Raw genomic sequence first — 23,958 nt, 5'->3', positions numbered from 1 at the left:
GAAGAGGGTTGTAGCAGGAGGACAGGAAGGTGATATCGGCAGCACCTTGGGAGCAATAGAATCTAAGTTAATGTTTTCATATTTTTATTCTGGAAGTCTGGGCATAAGGGATAAAATTTGTTTCATTGGAGTTTTCCTTTAATATTTGCTTAGAGTGGAAATGTTCTACCCTGTGTACTGGACAAATTGCAGTCAAATCTGTTTCTGTAATTCCCTTTTGAGATATATATATATATATATATATATATATATATATATATATATATATATATATATAAAAAAGCTAATACTGATAGTTCGATCTGAAACCAAAAGTGTTGTTGCTTCCAGGTCAGCTTTATCTTTTGCTTGAAGGTTTAGTGAAAGTTCAACTTTATAAAACACACCATAAAATAAAGAAAAAGAAATTCTAAAATGCAGCAAAAATATTTCCACAGAAAGATTTATAATAGAAAGAGTGTCTTACTATGTTGGCAGTGGATTCCATTAAAGCCATGAGGGCATTTGCAGACATATCCAATAAATGTGTCTCCACGATATGCTTCACTGATTTCACAGAATCCACCATTATGGCAGGGGTTTGGATGACAAGGATCTGAAAGAAGTAAGAAAAACAGGCTACAATAAATATATGCTGTGATGATGCTGAAATGCTAAAGAAAATGCAAGACTTTTGTGATAAAAAACATCATAACAATGCATAGAGTACACAAAAGCTGTAAACTACTATCTTGCCTCTGATGTATTTCACATACACACAAAATCTTTAGATAAAAAAAGGAAAACCCTGTGCTACCAGTGTGTTACCAGTCCAACCGTGTGTCAGAATCTAACAAAGATATGTTTTTACTATCTGTCACTAATTCATTTCCTAGGTTTGAAGTCAGAGGTCAGCCCCTGTATTTTGTATACTGCCTCTGCTTGCTCATCAACAATGGTCATTTTACAGCTTTATTTTAGATTTATTTTGACTGTATTGTTGACTGTAGCCCCAACCATTGATTTTTTTCCCCTTAGTCCTTGTTCTGTGTTTCACATACCATTCTAACCAAACTTCCACCTTAATCTGTCCTCCGTCACACCTATTGCAACAAGCAGATGTATCACCTGCAATCCCCTGATGCATGTTCACAAGCAGAATCCAAAGGAATGATCTGAAAGACAGATCAAAGGAAGCCAAATTCCCAATGTTTGGTCTTAGATCTCCGTAACAAGCTGTAGACCACCCTGCAGGAAACTACTGTTCATACTGTCAGGTCAAACCCACGAAGACTGGTTGACTACTAGGCTAGAATATGAGTTGTTCTACTTTCAAATGACCATTGAGATCCTGAGTGAGGTGAGGTCCAATAAAAATGTAACAAAAATCGGTAGCAGCAAACTATTAGATGAATAAAATACAATGAGAAGTAACATGAAACTCACTTTGGACTAAATTGGTTTGATAGCAGTATTATAGTTTTATACTATGTCCCAAAGAGTACTTGGCCATAGAGATTTAATAGAGGCCCATATCTGGAAAGAGGGGACTATTATGTCACCTGCTCCTCCTCTTATATTAATAAGTGGTGATGGGGATTAGCTTCTTAGAGCCAGGCATATAATGGCAAAATAGCAGTCAGAGATAAGACACAGACATATAGTTCAAACAGCTTCTCTTGTTTTAATTTTTTAGCATAACGGAAATAAAGCGTTTCGATTCTGGCACAAAACACAAAGTAAATCCTGCTCACCCCAAGCACTAACAATACATCTTCTCTTCAACACAGGTGGTTTAATACTTTCCTCCTAACAAAATAGTCATCAAATGTGCTACTCACGCATAACAAAAATGTCACCTTTTCATTTTGCAGACCTCTAGATTCCAACTTCCAGAGGTTCAAGTTCCTCACAGCCTCAACCTGAGTTACACCTTGTCTTAAAGAGGTACTCCGGTGGATTATTATTATTATTATTATTTTCATATTAGCTGGCTCCAGAAAGTTAAACAGATTTGTAAATTACTTCTATTTAAAAATCATAATCCTTCCAGTACTAATCAGCTGCTGTATACTACAAAGGAAGTTGAGATGTTCTTTTCTGTCTGACCACAGTGCTCTATGCTGACACCTCTGTCCTTGTCAGGAACTGTCCAAAATAAAAGCAAATCCTCATAGCAAACCTCTTCTGCTCTGGACAGTTCCTGACATGGACAGAGGTGTCAGCAGAGAGCACTGAGGTCAGACTGAAAAGAACTATACAACTTCCTCTGTAGCATACGGCAGCTGATAAGTACTGGAAGGATTAAGATTTTTTTAATAGAAGTAATTACAAATCTGTTTACCTTCCTGGAGCCAGTCGATATGATTTTTTTCCCCACCGGAGTAACCCTTTAAACCCCCTTAAAACCCTTTAAAGTCCATTAAAGCTGTCATCAGCACCTGTACTGACTTTGGCCACACTGAAAACCTGGACTTGTGGTAATATTTATCAGTGTCATAAGTGAACTCACTTTAATTTCTGCTGGGGAGCCCAAGCACCTTAGTGTAAGCTGGGGCCAGTGTATTAGATATGTATGTAGACATAGGGGGAGATTTATCAAAACCTATGCAGAGGAAGAGTGGTGCAGTTGCCCATAGCAACCAATCAGATTGCTTCTTTCATTTTCCACAGGCCTCTAAAGAGGCCTGTGGAAAATGAAAGAAGCAATCTGATTGGTTGCTATGGGCAACTGCACCACTCTTCCTCTGCACAGGTTTTGATAAATCTCCCCCATAGAGTTTATGTGACAGAGAAAACAATTTTGACAAAGTGCACAAATCTGATTTATTTTTAAAGGGGTTATCCAGGAAAATACTTTTTTTTATATATCAACTGGCTCCAGAAAGTTAAACAGATTTGTAAATTACTTCTATTAAAAAATCTTAATCCTTTCAGTACTTATGAGCTTCTGAAGTTTAGGTTGTTCTTTTCTGTCTAAGTAATCTCTGATGACACGTGTCAGTTTAGAAGAGGTTTGCTATGGGAATTTGCTTCTAAACTGGGCGGTTCCCGAGACACGAGTCATCAGAGATTACTTAGACAGAAAAGAACAACCTTAACTTCAGAAGCTCATAAGTACTGAAAGGATTAAGATTTTTTAATAGAAGTAATTTACAAATCTGTTTAACTTTCTGGAGCCAGTTTATATATATATATATATATATATATATATATATATATATATATATATATATATAAAAACAAAAAAGTTTTTTCCTGGAATACCCCTTTAACTCTGCACTTTCCTTCTTTCACATCTATGCTGTGAGGAGAACACTTTATGGTTCACGTCACATCTCAATTTTCTATCCAGAGACTGGATGGACTTGGATTGATCTGTGACACTGACGTTTACTTTAGGAACCTAATTAAACATGTTTTGCGGAGATCCAATAAAAACACACAAGGTTATCTATAACAAGGGTGGACGCATATCCAATACACAATTTCAATAGCTATCTACCTTCTGCTCCTTCTTCTAAGGCTGCTTTTTCTTTTAAAACAAATAACACAGATTATAAAAATGACTGTGTTTTCCAGAACACCTTGGTGCAATGGTCTGCAGAGTTTCTCCTAATGTTTTATGGTGTTATGCTTTGGTTATGAAATATGCATATTTAAAATCTGAAAGGCAATGTACAGTTTATTTTATTATTTTTATTTGATACATTTCAACCTTGACTGTGCATTGTCTTTATACCAGACTATAATAAAAAAAAAAAATGATGCAAGAAAAAGCAGACACATTCATTGTAACTTTATATGAACTAAAAATCCCTGTAAAAAGAATTATTTTGCTAATGAAAAATGTCAGTCTTAGCATAAATACAAAGGATATTAAAGAAATGGGATACATAGTCAAAACATTTTGTTGCAAGGTCTATGTACATTATTCAAAGAGGGAAGGGAGTGCTGGCCTAGAAACATCACATCTCTGTGACTAGTAGTGCTAATTTAATGTCATGAAGATGTAGGAGTAACGTGGGAGAAACCTAGGCTATTTTAGATTAAATGTAGCTAATATATGGTATATGTTGAAGCCATAAAACGTGTCTTCATTTGACTGATTAAAGTAATCGGAAACTACTTTGTTTCAGAAGTATCACACTTTTGGCCTTACGTCCAATAATCAAGGAAAATGAAGAACAAATAGCACTACGGACATCAATATAACAAGGTACAATCAGGAAATCTTTGCTAACATCAATCAAATGACTGCACATTTCGGCAGTGGATCAGTGCCTTCATCAGGCCCATTAAGTGGATGTGAACATCAGCCCTTGCTGCATACTAATCCAACAGGTGGGCTTACTCTGAAACACCATACCCGATTTCTCGGTGGTTCAGGGATGTCTGTATAATAAGGAGCCATGTTTTTTCTATTTAAGTTGTGTTATGCCTTTACTTCAGCTGGACTCGCTGGCCGTGAACGCTTTCTGTCCCCGCTGTCGGCGGGGCTGAGATTCGCATCGCGGGACACGCCCGCATGCCAGTCTCGGTCCATCCCTCACCGTCCTCGGTGTCTGCTTCCTGGTGTCCCTGTAGCCCCGGCGCACATGCCTCCGCCTTCTAAAGCGCGCGCCGTAGCTCTTACTCTTAAAGGGCCAGTACCCAATTAATTAAAGTGCTTACACCTGTCCCCTGGTCCATAAGTATCTGCTCCTCCCTGGTTTCCCTGCTGGATCTTTGGTTGTCTATGCCATTGTGAAGTCCTGAGTCTCAGCTCCTGTGTATTTATTCCTTGTTACCTGCCTACCCTGTACCTGTGTTCCTGCCCTGACCTACTGCCATCTTTCCACATCCTGCCAGTCTCCTTCTGTGCCACGCCACCCCCCAGCTACCTGTGCGGAAGAGTCGTGCCAGGGGTAGTGACCTGGGTGCCGCCTGCCGCAGCAAGTCCATCCTGCTTTGCGGGAGGCTCTGGTGAAAGCCAGTGGCACCTTAGACTCCGCTCCCTGGCACGGCACAGGCCCAGAGGATTCACCACCAGCCATGACCTTAACAGTACTATCTGCCATGATCATAACAAGCTGTACACTTTTTTACTGGTCCCCCCAAAATACAAAAAGCTCTGAGACAATTAATAGACAGGGCACCCCAGGTCCAGTGGAAGATTTTATTTGAAGATGACATTGAAATAAATGACTTGCCACTCGCCTCTGTGTATGTTCAGTTGATTCACATATGACATGTTAAATCCTAAAAGGGTTGTCTGGTAATAAAAAAATGTATACGTGGCTGAGGGTGGGGTGAAATAAAAAAAAATAAACTATACTCACCTGCCCTGATCCCCTGCAGCTACTGCATCATTGCTGCTATTCTCTTGTCCCCTTGGTTACTTCCTGGTTGCTGATGACATGTTGTCCCTACCAGAGATGCCCTGTTCAGCCAATCACTGGCTGTGGCCAGTCAACCCTGCGGCCAGTGATTGGCTGAGTGGGCAGTTCTTGCCGGAATGACACTCAGCAGCTGTGGAGGATCGGAGCAGGTAAGTACAGATTCTTGCCATTTTTTTTTATCCTCAGAAAATCCCTTTAAGATAATCCCTGTGTGCATTCACAATAATAAAGCTTATAATGCAGTTCAAAGTGGAGATGCACATGTAACATATAGATTGAAAGTGGGTCCTCAGAATAATTTCCTCCTGGGGGCTAAAAGGAACCCCAGCCAATACAAAATTAGATGGCTTTGTTGCAATGAGGACATCAAATTAATTTTTCAGAACACAACTCATGTACTTACCTTTCTCCTTTCCCCTCCACCATCTGTATAATGGAGTTCAGATCCCTGCTGTGTGGCACTACCAGGTTCAGTGATTTTACGTCAAAGGCCCACATAGCCAAACAGTGGCTGCAGCAGTGTAATGCTTCTGTTACTGATTGGCTTAGCATCCTTGAACCCAGAAATGCCATGCAGCATGGATCAGAGATCTGTCAAACCAGTGGAGATGGGGTTAGGAAAAAAGGGGGGAGGGGGGTGGTAAGTGCATTTTGTTTTTTTAATTATTATTATTTATGTTTTATTTATTTTTTCATTCAACACCACCTAGAGCAGAATAAAAGAAAAAAAAAAAAACGTTATGCCTGGGTAGCCCCTTTGAGCATAAAATATTGGCAACTGATTATGAATATAATCAATCATGATTCATCATCAGTACAGTAGGAATGATGCTTAAAACAAATTCCAATAATCTGTATGCAGCAAATGTGGCAAATTTTCTAAGTTTTGATAATCTCTGCAATATGAACAATATGGGATCAACAGACCAGCACAAGTCTATCCAGTGATCCATGTGTCTGAGTTCTTGTATCTACCCTAATCCATACCTTACATGCTGAAATGAAAAATAAATCAGAAGACTTATAACACTATCAGACAACTATATTACTATATGATCTCAAATTACAAAAGTAGTCAATAAACCTATTGTTTTTATAATGATTGCCACCATTTTGCCCACACTGCATACTCAAAATGTTCCTATTCTCGGCAACCAAGTCTTTCCTAAAGCCATCTACATTTTAGTTCATGGATACATTACACAGCAGTGAGAAAAGAAAAAAGAGATGTAAGAGATGACAACATGATGTACAGATGACAAAGTCATTTATTGTAATGAAAACTCCAGACATCAACCACTTGCACGTTTTCAAGGCAATGAATAAAACATTATGTCTTTATTTCAAGAATATTAGTATAACTTAAAAAAAAAATCTATGTACACGACAGAATGATGGGTGATGTAATGACTTTGATGGAACATCCAGTTCTGGTAAATATTTAAGTCTCTATTTCTCCAGTTTGGTGTATTTAGATAATAGGTTGTTCTTGAATACAAATTTAAAGGATGATTATTGTAAAATATGGATTTTCTCTAGAAACCCAGAGATATATTCAACGTTCAGAGAAATAGCATGGAGGATTTCTAAAGGAAGTTTTCATACACTTTATAGCTACAAACACACTAGATGGTCGACATGTATGCAAGTTTAAATACCAAATTTATCGGCGTATACCACGCACCTGCCTACAACACGCACCCTCATTTTACCAAGGATATTTGGGTAAAAAAAGTTTTTTACCCAAATATCCTTGGTAAAATGAGGGTGCATGTGTGTGTATGTGTATACCCCGATACACTGTTTCTGACTGCGCAGAAGCCCCCAGGAAAGGCAGGGGGAGAGAGGCCGTTGCTGCCCGCTTCTCTCCCCCTGCCTTTCCTGGGGTCTAGAGCCCTGCTGCCACCACTTCTCTCCCCCTGCCTTTCCTGGGGTCTGGAGCCCTGCTGCCACCACTTCTCTCCTCCTGGCTATCGGCGCCGCTCATCCCCGGTTTTATGATTACCTGTTGCGAGGTTGGGTCCGCGCTGCTTCTGGCTCCGGTTCGCGCTGCTTCTGGCTCCGCGACGTCACTCGTCATTGCGTAGAGCAGAGCATAGCAACGACGCATAGACACCACAACGGAGCCAGAAGCAGCACTGACCCGACCCCGGCAACAGGTAATCATAAAACCGGGCATGGGGGAGGCAATGGGGCAGCGGCGCCAATAGCCAGGGAGAGAGAAGCGGGGGCAGCAGGGCTCTAGACCCAAGGAAAGGCAAGGGGAGAGAAGCGGGCAGTGACGGCCTCTCTCCCCCTGCCTTTCCTGGGGGCTTCTGCGGGGTCAGAAAAACCAGGGGGGAGGCAATGGGGCAGCGGCGCCAACAGTCTCTGGACCCCAGGATAGGCAGGGGCAGAGAATCGGGCAGCGACGGGAGGTTTCTGCACATGCAAAAGCCACTGCAGTTCATTGATTTAAAGAGCCTGCTTTAAATCATTGAACTGCAGCGGCTTATTGGCGTATAACACGCAGATAGACTTTAGGCTAAAAAATTTTGCCTAAAAAATGCGTGTTATATGCAGATAAATACAGTATATATCTGCTGCTCTTCATATATTAGGTATATGTGGCTTTTTTTGAGTGATTGCTTCAGAATGGCCCTATGTCTTCAGGATTTTTTTTTGTTTGTTTGTTTTTTGGGTGGAGGGTATTAAAGCTTGTACACTCCTTTAATGCAAGGAATAGTAATTTTTTTTTTTTTACATTTGTGCAAAAACTTACAAATACTACTATTGTAAAAAGTAGATGGGGCCCACTGGATTTACCAGCTGGTATACTGGTAAATTAGCTGGATAGCATTAACCCCTTATGTTCGTGACACAAGGGCGTCGCTTATCCTCAATACCACCTGAAGGTATACCACTGGATTCTAGGCTAGGCACGGGGGCAATAATGACTCTGACGCCAAGTGACGGAACAACGGTAGCTTTACTGAGTTAGACAGGTGGAATAGTCTATACAGCTTAGCCAGGCCCACTGAGGTGACCAGTGACTTCAGAGACCTTAGGGCTTGCTGGGACTTGCAGTGAACTGAGACAATTATGATGCAAGCCACGCTGACTGAAGCCAGGTTGACTTTGACTGACTTGACTTGAGACTGACTAAGCTGTGACTGTAGCTTACTTGTAGACTTGAAGCTTGTGGCTTCAGGATGGACTTGAGGCCTCCTATGGCCTCCAGGCACACTCTAGGACTTGACTGCACTGGATCTCAGCAAAGACTTAACTGGGAATCAAAAGCATAAGAGCGAGAGATAGCTCCACCCAGGGGTAATATGGGGGAGACCAGGATGGGTCCCATAGGTCACATGGTCACTGATACCTCGCGGGATTACACTCACATGACAACTGGTGATCACATGTTAACATTTCTTAAATCAATAACACTCTTTTATACATTTTACACTATAACACATGGCAGAAAATATATATATACATAAGGGGACAGGTGTCAGGGGCCCAGGGGACGCTGCAGGGAGGGTACAGGGGTATAAATGTACTGGGCCACTACACCAACAAATATTTCATTAAGACTGGCATTATAAATGACAAACCTAATACATTCTATCCTTTGTTTTCTCATGTGTTCTTCATGCTTAAAAGGACTACTCCAGGCAGTGGCGTACCTAGGGGGGGCGGCCCGCCCCGGGTGCCACTCTCAAGGGGGGTGCCAGGGGCGGACTGACCCGCCGCCGCAAAATTAAAGTTTTTTTTTTAACACTTTGCTGCCGCCTGCGCTGTTTGCCGCCGCCCGCGCTCTGTGTCGGCTCCCAACCCCCAAGCCCCACCACCCTTTCTTTACCTCCTGGGCAGCCTGCGGCGTGCGGCCATACAGAACCGCTGTGGCTGCCTAGGAGAAGCGTCATCATGTTAGTGATGACGCGTGAGATGTGGTGCCGGCAGAGAGGAGCGCGCTGGAGATGAGCATGCGCCCTCCAGCAGAATGTTGCAGCGCCAGGCCTTCCGCTACTGTGGCCGTACAGGTAACCAGCTCCCCACCTGCATGGCCTCCCTCCCATCACCCACCACCATATATGTAACCCCCCCCCACCTGCCTGCCCCCCTTCTACCTCCCCCCTTCAACCCCTTTGGCTGTTGTGAGTTGTAGTTTTGCAACAGCTGGAGGCACCCAGATTGGCAAACACTGCCTTAGGGCCTAAGCCAGTGTTTCCCAACCAGGGTACCTCCAGCTGTTGCAAAACTACAACTGCCAGCATGCCCGGACAGCCAAAGGCTCTCCGGGCATGCTGGCAGCTGTAGTTTTGCAACAGCTGGAGGTGCCCGGGTTGGCAAACACTGCTTTAAGGCCTAACCCAGTGTTTCCCAATCAGGGAGCCTCCAGCTGTTGCAACACTACAACTGCCAGCATGCCCGGAGTTGTAGTTTTGCAATAGCTGGAGGCGCCTGGGTTGGCAAACACTGCCTTAAGGCCTAACCCAGTGTTTCCCAACCAGGGAGCCTCCAGCTGTTGCAACACTACAACTGCCAGCATGCCCGGACAGCCTTTGGCTGTCTAGGCATGCTGGGAGTTGTAGTTTTGCAATATCTGGAGGTGCCTGGGTTGGCAAACACTGCATTAGGACCCAGAGTATTGTATTATACTCCAGAGCTAATGGATAACCACTTTTTTTTTACATTTATTATGTTATTATTATATAGATGTATAGAGGGTGGGGTGTAGCTCTGTATAGGTTATATGCAGAGCTACACCCCCCTCTTCCCCATAGGTATATGCAGAGCTACCCCCCTCTTTCCCATAAGTATATGCAGAGCTACACCCCCCCTCTTTCCCATATGTATATGCAGAGCTACACTCCCCCTTCCCCATAGGTATATACCTATGGGGAAGGGGAAGTGTAGCTCTGCATATACATATGGGAAAGAGGGGGGTGTAGCTCTGCATATACTTATGGGAAAGAGGGGGGTAACTCTGCATATACCTATGGCAAAGAGGGGGGGGTAGCTCTGCATATACCTATGGGAAAGAGGGGGGTAGCTCTGCATATACCTATGGGAAAGAGGGGGGGGTGTAACTCTGCATATACCCATGCATATACCTATGGGAAAGAGGGGGGGTGTAACTGCATTTACCTATGGGAAAGAGGGGGTTTCCTGGCTACCTACCTGCCCTTTTACTGTGCAGGACACCAAGGAGGGCATTATTACAGTTTGTGGGCCTATAGATGGAAAGATTGTAGAGGAGGGGAGGACACTGGAAAAATGCAGAGTCTGACATGTTTTTCCTGCAGATGTTAAGAGATCCACATGGCGGTCTTATCCGGACAGAGAAGAAAAGGAAAGAGGATGCCGCTGATCAGAAAAGACGTAATTGTGAGTCCCAAAATGTAACCGTAATCACTTATATGGTGTACAGATCCTGTGTACAGCTGGTATCTACTGCCATATGGTCCTGTATATAATCACTTATATTGTATACAGATCCTTTATAGTATACTGGTCTGTATATAGTGGTTTTATTCAGTACAGTATGGCGGTATTATCCAGTTATTGTGTGGTGGTATATATTTACTCCTTGTATACCAGTATTATTGGTCATGGAAATTTACTTACGTTAAAGTGTTTCTTACATATATACATTTTTATTTATTGTGTGTGGGATTTGGGTGGAATAGGGGAGTGGCAGAAGATTGACAAGCTGCAGAGCCTAGTAGGCCCCTGCCTTATTTTTTTTTGGTCCGGGGGCCTCGAGTGTTGTCAGTCTGCCCCTGGGGGGAGGGGAGGGAGGGGGTGTAATTAAGGGGGGTGCGTGTGTGTGGTGGGCTGGGGTGCCAAACAAAGGGTCCGCCCCGGGTGCCAAATGCTCCGAACCTCGTCCCACTGGTTCTTTAATCCACAGAAAAAATGCAGGCAGCACACCACAGCTTGTATCAAAAAGGAAAGTGAGTTTATTCCATGATGTGATAGAGACCACGTTTCTCCAGCCTCACGCTGGCTTTCTCATATATATACTCCAAAGCCACCACACTACCTGGATATGTTCCCTGTAAACCATCCTACCTGATATGCATTGCTCCTGTGACCAACATATTCTATCCTTCTATGGCTGCTTCATATTATTTGCTATCCTTCCTAACCCTTGCCTACATCTCCAAACCAGCTAAATCTCTGAGAGCAGCCCCCACCCTCCTGCTCTGAGCAGCAGAGAGTGGTCAGGTGTCTGTTTGGCTAAGGCTGCACACACCTCCCAGTTCTCAGCACTAAAAAGTGGAATTTGGACAAAGAATGAGTGGGTGGCTGGATGATGTCATTCCCTCACTTTATACATGTTAGTCATAACCAAAGATGGGAAATTGCTCTATATAGCCAATGAATTATATTTTGACAATTAAGTTGGTTGATGGGAGGAAAAGGATGGGCTATGTTTTTTTTTCCCCTGGAGTACGACTTTAAGGGGAAGGGATATGTTTAAACTTGTGTTCATGTGCACAGTTTATTGGTATTAAAGGGAAAAGTGGATCTTGGCACCATTTTGTGGTTAAAAATGACACCTTTATTTTTTCGAGACATAGAATCCTTTGGAAAATTTAGGTGCAGAAAATGTATGCGTTCATAGATAGCCATAGACTGACACATTTCAAACTAGCTGTCACTAACTGTGGACACATACAAAGCTTCCCCAGGTTCCCCCAGCCATCTAGTGATGTCTGCTGTTTTACAATGTAAAAAGTGCTGTCAAGATTACTTCTAATGGATTGTAATGGACCATTGTTCCTTGATATCCCATATAAATATAAAGTATGATTCTGACATGCAAGCTTGTCAGTGGCATAACTTGTTTTCAGTCCCAAGTTGCCAAAATCACAGGCATCAGGAAACAGGGTCAAATTTCCATATTGCAATATTACTAATGTCCTTTACTTGGCATCAGAGAAATCATAGTTTAAAGGGGTACTCCGGCCCTAAGACATCTTATCTTCTATGCAAAGGGGATAAGATGTCTGATCGCAGAGGTCCTGCCGCTGGGGACGCCCGGAATCTCTCATGCAGCACCCAACTGTCTCACCTGCATGCAGTGCTAGAGGCTCCATGTCTGAAGCCTCACGACCTGGGGGCCGGAGTATCGTGATGTCACGACTCATGATACTCCGGCCCTGTGGTTGTGAGGCTTCAGACACGGAGCCTCCAGTACTGCGTGCAGCATAGACAGTTGGGTGCTGCATGAGAGATTGTGGGAGTCACCAGATAGGAGATAAGATGTCTTAGAGCTTAGAGTACCCCTTGAGTACCCCTTTAAAAAAGCTACCCCCTTTTCCTCTTTCTCTTCCCCGTCCATTGACTGTATAGGCTGAATGTTAAAGGGGTATTCCAGCCAAAGACATCTTATCCCCTATACAAAGGATATGTATAAGATGTCTGATCGCGGGGGCCAACCGCACATCATATGCCGGGCTGCTGCTCGAGTTTTGGAAATCTCTGTGTTTCCGGGACTGGAGATGCGACATCACGCCATGCCCCCTCATGATGTCATGCCACGCCCCTATAGGATAAGAGTAGAAAAAGAGCCCGATAAGAGGAAAAACAGTATTATTCTCTGATAGGATACATTACTGCAAATATTATTATGTACTCCTGCAGAAATATTTTTTTGCTTTCTTTTTGCAGCCTCTCCTTGGTGTAATGTTCTGGCTGTAGTAGATAAAGTTGTCTTTCAACCACTCTTCATTCAGTGTTTATTTACCATTTGTCTTTAGAGAATCCTTTCATAAATCACTAATATCTGCAAAATCATGAATCTAGCTACTATGTTGTCTCCTAAGCAATGCTGATATTCATAGTATTATGTAACACACGAAACAAGCAACCAAAAGTATTTCCAGCACATTAATCCTCTGCAATATTTTTCTTAATCCTACATACAAAATAATAGAGATGCAACTTGGAAGTACAGACCTATTCATTGTGCCAATACATTAATTAAAATGGCTTATTGTCTACACATAGAACTATGGCTCCACTATATTCTGCTCTAACTAGAGAGGTAAAAAATGGAAATTTCATTTCATTTTGTATGGAAATGATTAAAGTTTAATTTATTGTGAATAATAAGTATTGTTTGTAGAGCTGATGGCATTATTCTTGTCTTTATCGCTTGAAGTGCAAATCCAGGAAAACTGAAAATGTAGTTCTAGCTTAAATTCCCACCCTGAAATCCTACTTTAAGGGAATCTGTCATGATTTTAACATAAACTAAATATGTAATTTTTATCTTGGTATTCACTTGCCTTCCCCTGCAGCTCACATAGGGTCTCTTCACTATATACTAATACATTATGAGGACTATTAGGCTATGTTCACATAACAGATAATCTCTGTGCAGACACTCTGCAAACTGCGGGGTGCCGGCATAATGTACCGGCGCCGGGACCGCACAGAAGTGCGCAGTCTTATAGATGGCTATGCATTTCCTGAGGACTCTGCACAAAGAATGAGCCAGTTCATTCTTTGTGTGGACACGGAAAATTGAATTTCCATGACGGAAACATTCAGCACGGAAATTCCGCCGTGTACCCAGAGCAGCAGAATCCTGTTGAATTCAATGGGACTCTGCTGCAGCGGAATCTCCATGCAGAATTTCAATGCGGAATCCGGCACGGAAATTCTGCCATGTGAACATGGCCTTAAACTCACTGTAATATAATGGAGAGGTCTATTATATGAATTTGCACATTGGCCCTTTGCAATACCATTGAGTATTAAGATATAAATGCAGTCATGCTCCACCTGTCCTCTCAGGTGATCGGGAGATCACAATTTTCCTGCGATGATCCCTATCAGCTCCACTGAGCTGCTGGGAGTATATTTCCGGCATTTTAGACACCGCAATCAACTTTGATTGCGGTGTCTAAAGGGTTAATGCCAGGCATTGGCCTGATTAGCCCCAAGTCCTGGCTGCTGATAGCAGTCAGGACTGAACGGATATGAAGTGAGTTCAGGACCAGAACCGCGCTGTATATACATGGCACTGGGCATTAAGGTAAAACCTTTGGTCAGGATATAATAAATGCACAAAACTGGCATACTGTACTAAACACTATGAACTGGCGGAATGTAAACATTGTATGCTTTGTTCAATATTTTTTTTTCTAAGTGGATACCGAGAAAAAAAAAATCCATCAATGAGCTGTCTGGATAGCAATATTAATGAGTGAGACTTGGCATATACAGTAGACTTCATAGTCCATATGCCAACTATGCCGCTGAGCTGGTGTATCTAAGCCTATCACTTACTGTGCTGGTTCATTGCCTTGATGAATAAAGATTATGAACACAAATCATAATTACATATAACCTGCAGAACAAGGGAGATATTGTTATTCAGTCGTCATAAAAAAGAATTCAGACAGAAAGTGTTTGGACAGATACTAAAGGCTCAGATTATGCAGAATTGTATATTGACTCTCATCTGGATCAATCTTTCACATCCTACATAGTGGGCTTTGATCAATAATTGAACATTTCCTTAGAATCATTGGTGATACAATAGTGTTCTCATAGGCTTACATATCATACTATGATTTTTCTTCATCAAAGAAACAATTTTATTGCAAAGCAACTGTATTTTTGTTTAAATATTTTTGCACATACTTTACATATGTTAATACTGCAGCTGATATGATAGATATCTGCAGACTTTACTGTATGTTAGGTAGTGAAATAAAAATAAAAATCCCTAATTTGAACCTATCGGGAAAACTACTCCCTCCCTGGAAATGATCAAATTTCCGATTCTCTGGAAGCCCATCAGTAGTCATCAGCCTCAAGAGACCATCTACCAAACACAGCAGTTCTGCTCATGGCTTTAAAGTAAAATGACTTAGACTGCAAAGGACAACCACATGAGCAAAACAATTCCATATATATATATATATATATATATATATATATATATATATGCACAAATGATCATGTGGTATATGAACAGACTTCTTTGTTGTACTAGCCTGTTTTAAGGACTAAAGTGGTGCAAGAGATACACAGACTGTATTAATGATGAGAATGTATTTACCATGGGAGAAGGCCATGCAGCTGCTATGGGGCCCTTTGTGCGAGGATGGCCTAGCCCCAGTTGCTCCCATTTCTTTTTCTATTGGTAAAAACTATGCATATCTCCTCTCTCCCCTTATCTGTGTCGTCACCAATTAATGGATGTGGGAAAACACCAATGGGTCATGGAAAGCAAAAGGAATAAAAACCAGACCATTCTCTTTTGTGGGGCAAAATCTGACACCACAATTGGGGCCCATTTTGATCTTTGCTATTGGGGATCCCTTTATCCTGTGTAGACCACTGACCAATGACCTTATGCTTCTTATTTTTAAAAGTCATTAAGATATACAGTATAACTATAATTGAACTGTTGTTTATCACAAATTAGAATACTGCTTAGTTAAAAGGGTCATATTGTGCTCAAAAATACTATCACACATTGACAAATATTGGTACTATGCACTGAATAAATAGTACTGACATACCGTACCAATATAAAAGCGTAATAAAAATAAACACTGTAGTGTTTATTACTATGTTACCTAAACAATACCACTGCTAGTGCAATATAATCTCAACTATTATAAGTGAAGGTAAACACCATTCTAGTCTTTTTTGGCTGCTTAAGACAAAAAGTGCCACTTGATATAGCTAAGAATGCAACACAACATGCTGTAAAAAGAATCTCTCATTGGGTTTATTCGGATTATAGCTTATCCAACAGAGTCCTAAAGTTCAGAATTGAACCAACAAATTGTATGTGTTAGTATCTAAACTTTGTAATTCATTTAAGATTCATTTAGACCCTGCTCCAGTAGGTAGGTGGTGAGGCTGTTTTCATTGCATCTTCCACTCTCTACATTCATTGGGCCGGGTGTTCTGCACCCTGCCAATCGCTCAGTGTACAGTACAGGAGCAGGGATTTCTTTGACAGGACTCAATGTGCCCGTACATACTTGTGAGTGTGAGAAATCACAATGATACTTGGGCACTTTCGAATCCAAAATCAAAAATGAACCTGACAGTCAGACTTGCTAAATGGGACACAAAACATATCTTGGGAAATTTTCCTGATTTCTATTTCTCAGTGTTCATGAGCATCAGACTCCTCAAAATTAACAATTGCTGATGGACATCTAGAATCCCAGACAATCCTGAAAAAGCTCTGCAGACCGTTCACTGTCTTTCCTGCATAGAGGGGCCTGGAGCACTGAATAAATCCAGTGGCCTAGAGCACTGAATAAAGCTATTGCTCTGGAACACTGAATAAAGCCATTGCACTGGAGCACTGAATAAAGATGATGTCCTGGAGCACTGAATAAAGATGGTGTCCTGGAGCACTGAATAAAGATGGTGTCCTGGAGCACTGAATAAAGATGGTGTCCTGGAGCACTGAATAAAGATGGTGTCCTGGAGCACTGAATAAAGATGGTGTCCTGGAGCACTGAATAAAGATGGTGTCCTGGAGTACTGAATAAAGATGGTGTCCTGGAGCACTGAATAAAGATGGTGTCCTGGAGCACTGAATAAAGAAGGTGTCCTGGAGCCCTGAATAAAGATGGTGTTCTGGAGCACTGAATAAAGCCAGTGGCCTGGAGCACTGAATAAAGCCATTACACTGGAGCACTGAATAAAGATGGTGTCCTGGAGCACTGAATAAATATGGTGTCCTGGAGCACTGAATAAAGATGGTGTCCTGGAGCACTGAATAAAGATGGTGTTCTGGAGTACTGAATAAAGCCATTACACTGGAGCACTGAATAAAGATGGTGTCCTGGAGCACTGAATAAAGCCATTACACTGGAGCACTGAATAAAGATGGTGTCCTGGAGCACTGAATAAAGCCAGTGGCCTGGAGCACTGAAAAAAGCTTGAAGCCTAGAGCACTAAACAAAGGTAGTGGCCTGGGGCATTGCCTAGCAATATAAAACTATCTTTCTCAGGATCAGTGGGGTACTCAAAGTCTGGGCCCCCACTAATCACAAAATGATGGCCTACATGAGATGAATACATCTTCAAGGCCTTAATGAAGATAAATAATTAGAAAAAAAAATATCATTAATTAAAAAATTAAAAATGAAAATTCATTGAAACTTAATTTGAACAAGTTGCCATTTTCTGACAATCTTTTTGAGCAGGACGTTGTGCATGTATAGTCAGTAGACCTAGTTTATTGTAGTATGATCACCTCTACTAGTTACATTTATAGTTGAACCTATACTTAAAGGGGCAGTCCGCTGCTCAGCATTTGGAACAAACTATTCCGAACGCTGGATCCAGCCCCGGGAGCTTGTGATGTCATAGCCCCACCCCCTTATGAAATTACACCCTGCCCCCTCAATGCAAGTCTATGGGAGGGAATATGACAGCCGTCACACCCCCTCCCATAGACTTGCATTGAGGGACGGGCATGACATCATGAGGGGGCGTGGCTATGTCATAAGGAGCTCCTGTCACCGGCTCCAGCATTCGGAACAGTTTGTTCCAAATGCTGAGCAGCAGGGTAAATGTATGAATTATGTAGATCTCCTACTTTGATGTAACATAAGTAACTGTGTTTTAAATCTCCAATATAAGGGATATGGGATCAATAATATGTTAATCTTTAAATAACTCCCCACACAACGATAACAGCCATATCCAATCAATAATAATGAGCATGTGAATTAAATACTCTGCTTTGAAAGCATATTTGTGGCTGCTTATGTGAAAAGTGTCAAGAAGATTAATCTCCCACTAAAAGTAATGGGTATGTTCACTTCAATGACTTTTAAATTATACTGTAACATTCCTGGAGCTGATAATAGATAAGCATTCTTTGCATAACACATTTACACACGAATTACCTTACAATAATTAGGCACTATTGAGTCGCTAACACTTTGGCTTCTCCTGGTGTTGCCTGCTTTAATGGATTTATAAGTAGTAGCATGTGCTCTTAACATTAAATGGGGGCTCTATGGGTCACTGTATCAAGGTGCCTATTATATTGGTATACGCACAGTAGAGTCATCGGACAATTGACAAGATTCAAACAACAAAAGATCTTTTCATAGAGCAAGAAAAAGGAGGAAAAAAAGTATTTTGCATAGAATATATTTTGTAAGCATTAGCTGACTGAATGATGCACAGACCGATGCATTAAAGTATAATAAAATGTAATTACGTGATCATAAACATGCAAATTATGGACCTTAATGATCATAGTCTAGTGTTATGGCTCTAATGAAATCCACCAGACAGCTGAAATCTATCTATAAATAATATGAATTATAGGTATATAAAATATATTCTCTTACTAATTTAGGCCTCCTGCACACAGGCACATTAGGGCTTTGTACAAGTTCCAAGAGCTATAATACGGCACCCATAGATGTCTATTGACTCCTGTCAGGGGAAATTTGTCTTTGATAAAAGCTAGACCAGGATAACATCATGGGGTATAGACTTACATAAGAGTTACAGATGTAACAGAGCAAACAGTCAGTCATAATGCGTTAACTCTGCTACATCTGCATTTTCTCCAGGTTTGTACCCTCCCCCCCCCCCCCCCCCTTGAACTACAATCATTGCTTTATTATTTATGGTGTTTTTCTTTACCGCTGGTGATAATTTAAGCACAATTTTTCCAGTTTTACCACTCTGCCTTGGTGCAGGGGATGAGCAGTTACTCCCTCTATTAAAAATGTAAAATGTCTGTTAAACTGCATAAAAATCATAATGTTTTTTACAGGACACAAAAAAATAAAACCACAAAAGGAGGTTGAAGAGACTCTCTTAGTTCTACTACCCTAATACTATTTTTCCACATTGAACCTTATTTGCCAAGTAGATGCCCTAACAATTGGGTTTGTAATTTATGAGCATTCATCATAGACCACTAAGCTTTGTGTCATCCACAAAAATAGAACCGGGCTGTTAACGCCATCTTTTATATCATCAAAGTGAAGCTGTCACCAGGTTTATGCTGCCGTACCTGAGGTATTGACAGACACGCTGACTTCAGCACCGTGTCTGATATGTGAGAATAGGGGGTCATTTTGTTAAAGTCCCAATTTAATAGCAGTGCCAGCTCTGTGAGGTTGGCAGAAAATGTATATAGGAGATGTAGTGCACTGCAACTATTAAGCTGTGAGTTTAGCAAAACCACAGGATATTCACAGATAACAGACACTGGGCTGTAATCAGGATGTCAGTACTATATGCTTTTAGACAAGGAGAGAGACAGGTCCGTGCGGCACCGCAACATTCCCAGCAATGTCAGGTGGTGGTGCTTCCTCCATATGTGCAAAGGACACCACATCCACAGTATAACGAGATAAGGATAAGGATAGCACTCAGATTATTGCAGACATCACATGGAGAATACAAGTGTGAACATTGGCTTCCTGGACACGGCAGGTGCAGGTGCCGTAGCGTTCAGTGAAACATTGTGACAGCTGTTTCATAGGGTAGCGCCTACTTCATCAGACCACACCCCCTGGTCACGTCAGTACCGGTATATACATGACTAGGTGCACGTCATCAGATGGGTGTTCACAAAGACATAACAATACTAAGTGCAAAAGTGAGATTAAAACACAATAAAAATGTATAAAAACATTGCACAAGCCCATGCATAACTGCAAAATATAATATACAGAGCTTAACTATAGGAATATACCCAAGTCAATTTTGTCATTTAGACCTAGCCTATCCTGGGCTTCTGTTCTAATAACCCAGGTAGCCTCCGCCCGTAATAAGGTTTTCTACCTATCTTGGCCTTCCTACAGGTTAACCTTTTCGATGCCAAAGAAGTATAGCGAGGCAGGATCCCCATTATGTACATCTCTCACATGCTCAATAACCCTAGAGGGGCCAACATGGGAAGAAAACCTTAGTACGGGTGGAGGCTACTTGGATTCTTAGAACAGAAGCCCAGAGTAGGCTAGGTCTCAATGACAAAATTAACTATAATATAGCTCTGTATATTATATTTTGCAGTTATGCATGGGCTTGTGCAATGTTTTTATACATTTATATTGTATTTTAATCTTACTTTTGCACTTAGTATTGTTACGTCTTTGTGAACACCCACCTGATGATAAGTAACTGGTCAGGTATATACCGGTACTGATGTGACCAGAGGGTGTGGTCTGATGAAGTAGGTGCTGCCCTATGTAACAGCTGTCACACCGTTTCACCTGCACCTGCCATGTCCAGGAAGCCGATATTCCCACTTGTGTTCTCCATGTGAAGTCTGCAATAAACTGATCTGCATGCTAGTACGGTGGTGAGTGCTATCCTTATTCTTATCTTGTTATATATATGCTTTTAGGGTAGCAAAAATGGGGAAATTCCTTTTAACAAATAAGTTTAATAGTAGCAGATCCATCTAGCACTGAACCATGGGGAACACCACTTATAAATGGAGTCCACTCCAAGTAAGAATCTTTGACTACTGTGGCTATAAAAGCTGTCACTCCCCCTTGCATTGAGGGGGCAGAGGGTGATGTCACATGGGGCGGAGCCGTGACATCACAATACTCCGGCCCAATGATTGGTAGTCATCAGACACAGAGCGAACATGCTCCAGAGGCTGATGGTAACAGGGTGCTGTGTGAAAGATCACAGAGTCCTCAGCGACGGTATCCCCGCGAGCAGGCATCTTATCCCCTATCCTTTGGATAGGGGATGAGATGTCTTAGCGCCGGAGTACCCCTTTAAGCATGCTCAGACATTACACCTTTAAACCCATTTGTTATTTTTTTGCATATATTTACACACCCTGTTCATGCATTATTGGAAAATATAGCTTAACAGTAAATACATGCATTTTCTGTCAAATACTTCAGGCATGTTTTCACTTCTTCTCCTCTCTGGCAAGTTTGCTGAGTTCTTTTTTTTACAGTATACACTGCCCTGTGTTAAATGTTCAAAAAATAGAAATGGTCAATTCAAAAAGACAGGTAGAAGAAGCCCCGGAGTGGTTTATTGTGGCGGCCGCAGACAATAACTGGATCTCCAGCACTTTTTTTCCTTATCCAGCTAAATGTATCCTCAGCTGCTACAATTCATGTTAATTGTGATTGAGAAGAAGCTCAGGAAATAGAAGCTGAGACAATATACAGCTAATGTTTCATAGAGGTTTTTTTTTTTCAGATTAAGAATAGCTCCAGTGCGAGGTTGCATAAAAAGAACTGCACGCTAGAAAATTGTGACAGCAAACTAGTTAAATATTAATGCTGTTTTCACGCAGTAAATGAAGCATTGAGACTAAATTGTACTGTGCATATTGAGATGCCCAAACTAGTTTCAATTAAAAGGCTGTCCGAGAGGAGGTTCTCCCTCACTTGGGACTAAATGTGCTTTTCTGTGTACCGCACAAAATCTGGGTCAGAAACAATTTTTATTTTTGCTGTCAGAAATGCCTACTGTGACTGTTTCCATGTACAGTAATTCTTTCAATGTCCCTTAAGCCTTGAGTAGATCTCAGTTGGAGCACTCATTGTTTACCAGTAAATTTGTTTCATTTTTTTTTATTTTTTTGTTAGATTTTGTTAAAAGTAGATAAAACCCTGACAGTCCTCAAGATAATTTGCCATTGTCTCACAGCTATACCTTTATACTTATTCTTAAATGAGAACTGAAAACAAAATAAACGTTTGTCCATAAACAGTGCCATTTTTGTTTGTGGGCTGTGTCTGGAAGTGCAGTTTAGTCTAGTTTAACCCCTTAAGGACTCAGCCCATTTTGGCCTTAAGGACAATTAAATTTTAACTTTTTCATCTTTTCCTCCTCGCCTTCTAAAAATCATAACTCTTTTATATTTTCATCCACAGACTAGTATGAGGGCTTGTTTTTTGCGTGACCAGTTGTCCTTTGTAATGACATAACTCATTATATCATAAAATGTATGGCGCAACCAGAAAACACTATTTTTGTGGGGAAATTAAAACGAAAAACGCAGTTTTGCTAATTTTGGAAGGTTTCGTTTTCACGCCGTACAATTTATGGTAAAAATGACGTGTGTTCTTTATTTTGAGGGTCAATATGATTAAAATGATACCCATTATTACATACTTTTATATTATTGTTGCGCTTAAAAAAAATCACAAACTTTTTAACCAAATTAGTACGTTTATAATCCCTTTATTTTGATGACCTCTAACTTTTTTATTTTTCCGTATAAGCGGCGGTATGGGGGCTCATTTTTTGCGCCATGATCTGTACTTTTTTTTGATACCACATTTGCATATAAAAAACTTTTAATACATTTTTTATAATTTTTTTTAAATAAAATGTATTTAAAAAGTAGGAATTTTGGACTTTTTAATTTTTTTTTCGTTCACGCCGTTAACCGTACGGGATCATTAACATTTTATTTTAATAGTTTGGACATTTATGCACGCGGCGATACCAAATATGTCTCTAAAAAAAATTTACGCTTTTTGGGGGTAAAATAGGAAAAAACGGACGTTTTACTTTTTTATTGGGGGAGGGGATTTTTCCCTTTTTTTTTACTTTTACTTTTACATTTTTTTACATTTTTTTTTACACTTGAATAGTCCCCATAGGGGACTATTCATAGCAATACCATGATTGCTAATACTGATCTGTTCTATGTATAGGACATAGAACAGATCAGTGTTTTCGGTCATCTTCTGCTCTGGTCTGCTCGATCACAGACCAGAGCAGGAGACGCCGGGAGCCGCACGGAGGAAGGAGAGGGGACCTCCGTGCGGCGTTATGAATGATCGGATCCCCGCAGCAGCGCTGCGGGCGATCCGATCATTCATTCAAATCGCGCACTGCCGCAGATGCCGGGATCTGTATTGATCCCGGCACCTGAGGGGTTAATGGCGGACGCCCGCGAGATTGCGGGTGTCGGCAATTGCCGGCGGGTCCCTGGCTGTGATCAGCAGCCGGGATCAGCCGCGCATGACACGGGCATCGCTCCGATGCCCGCGGTTATGCTTAGGACGTAAATGTACGTCCTGGTGCGTTAAGTACCACCGCACCAGGACGTACATTTACGTCCTACGTCCTTAAGGGGTTAAAGGGGTTCTCCGGTGCTTAGACATCTTATCCCCTATCCAAAGGATAGGGGATAAGATGCCTGATCGCGGGAGTCCCGCCGCTTGGGACCCCCGTGATCTTGCAAGCGGCACCCCGTTAGAATCAGTCCCCGGAGCGTGTTCGCTCGGGGTCTGATTACTGTCGATCACGGGGCCGGTGGCATGTGACGTCACGCCTCCGCCCCGAGTGACCTCATGCTCCACCCCTCAATGCAAGTCTATGGGAGGGGGCATGACAGCTATCACGCCCCCTCCCGTAGGCTTGCATTGAGGGGCGGAGCGTGACGTCACACAGGGGCGGAGGCGTGATGTCATACGCCGTCGGCCCTGTGGTTGCCGGTAATCAGACCCGGAGCGAACACGCTCCAGGGACTGATTACAAACGGGGTGCTGCATGCAAGATCACGGGGGTCCCCAGCAGCGGGACTCCCGCGATCAGGCATCTTATCCCCTATCCTTTGGATAGGGGATAAGATGTCTAAGCACCGGAGAAC

General features: G+C 41.8%; 1 protein-coding gene across 1 annotated transcript in view; it reads right to left on the bottom strand.

The window, feature by feature from the left end:
• EDIL3 (EGF like repeats and discoidin domains 3) overlaps window positions 1–23,958 on the bottom strand; it is an 815,229-nt gene that overhangs the window by 498,337 nt on the left and 292,934 nt on the right. Inside the window, exon 3 of the mRNA XM_056538782.1 lies at window positions 467–595. Within this exon, the coding sequence (XP_056394757.1) occupies window positions 467–595 (129 nt within the window). The remainder of the gene's footprint in view (window positions 1–466; window positions 596–23,958) is intronic.

This window comes from Hyla sarda, chromosome 1 (assembly GCF_029499605.1).
Source record: "Hyla sarda isolate aHylSar1 chromosome 1, aHylSar1.hap1, whole genome shotgun sequence".
Classification (NCBI taxonomy): domain Eukaryota; kingdom Metazoa; phylum Chordata; class Amphibia; order Anura; family Hylidae; genus Hyla; species Hyla sarda.
This window is presented reverse-complemented; position numbering and strand designations above follow the sequence as displayed.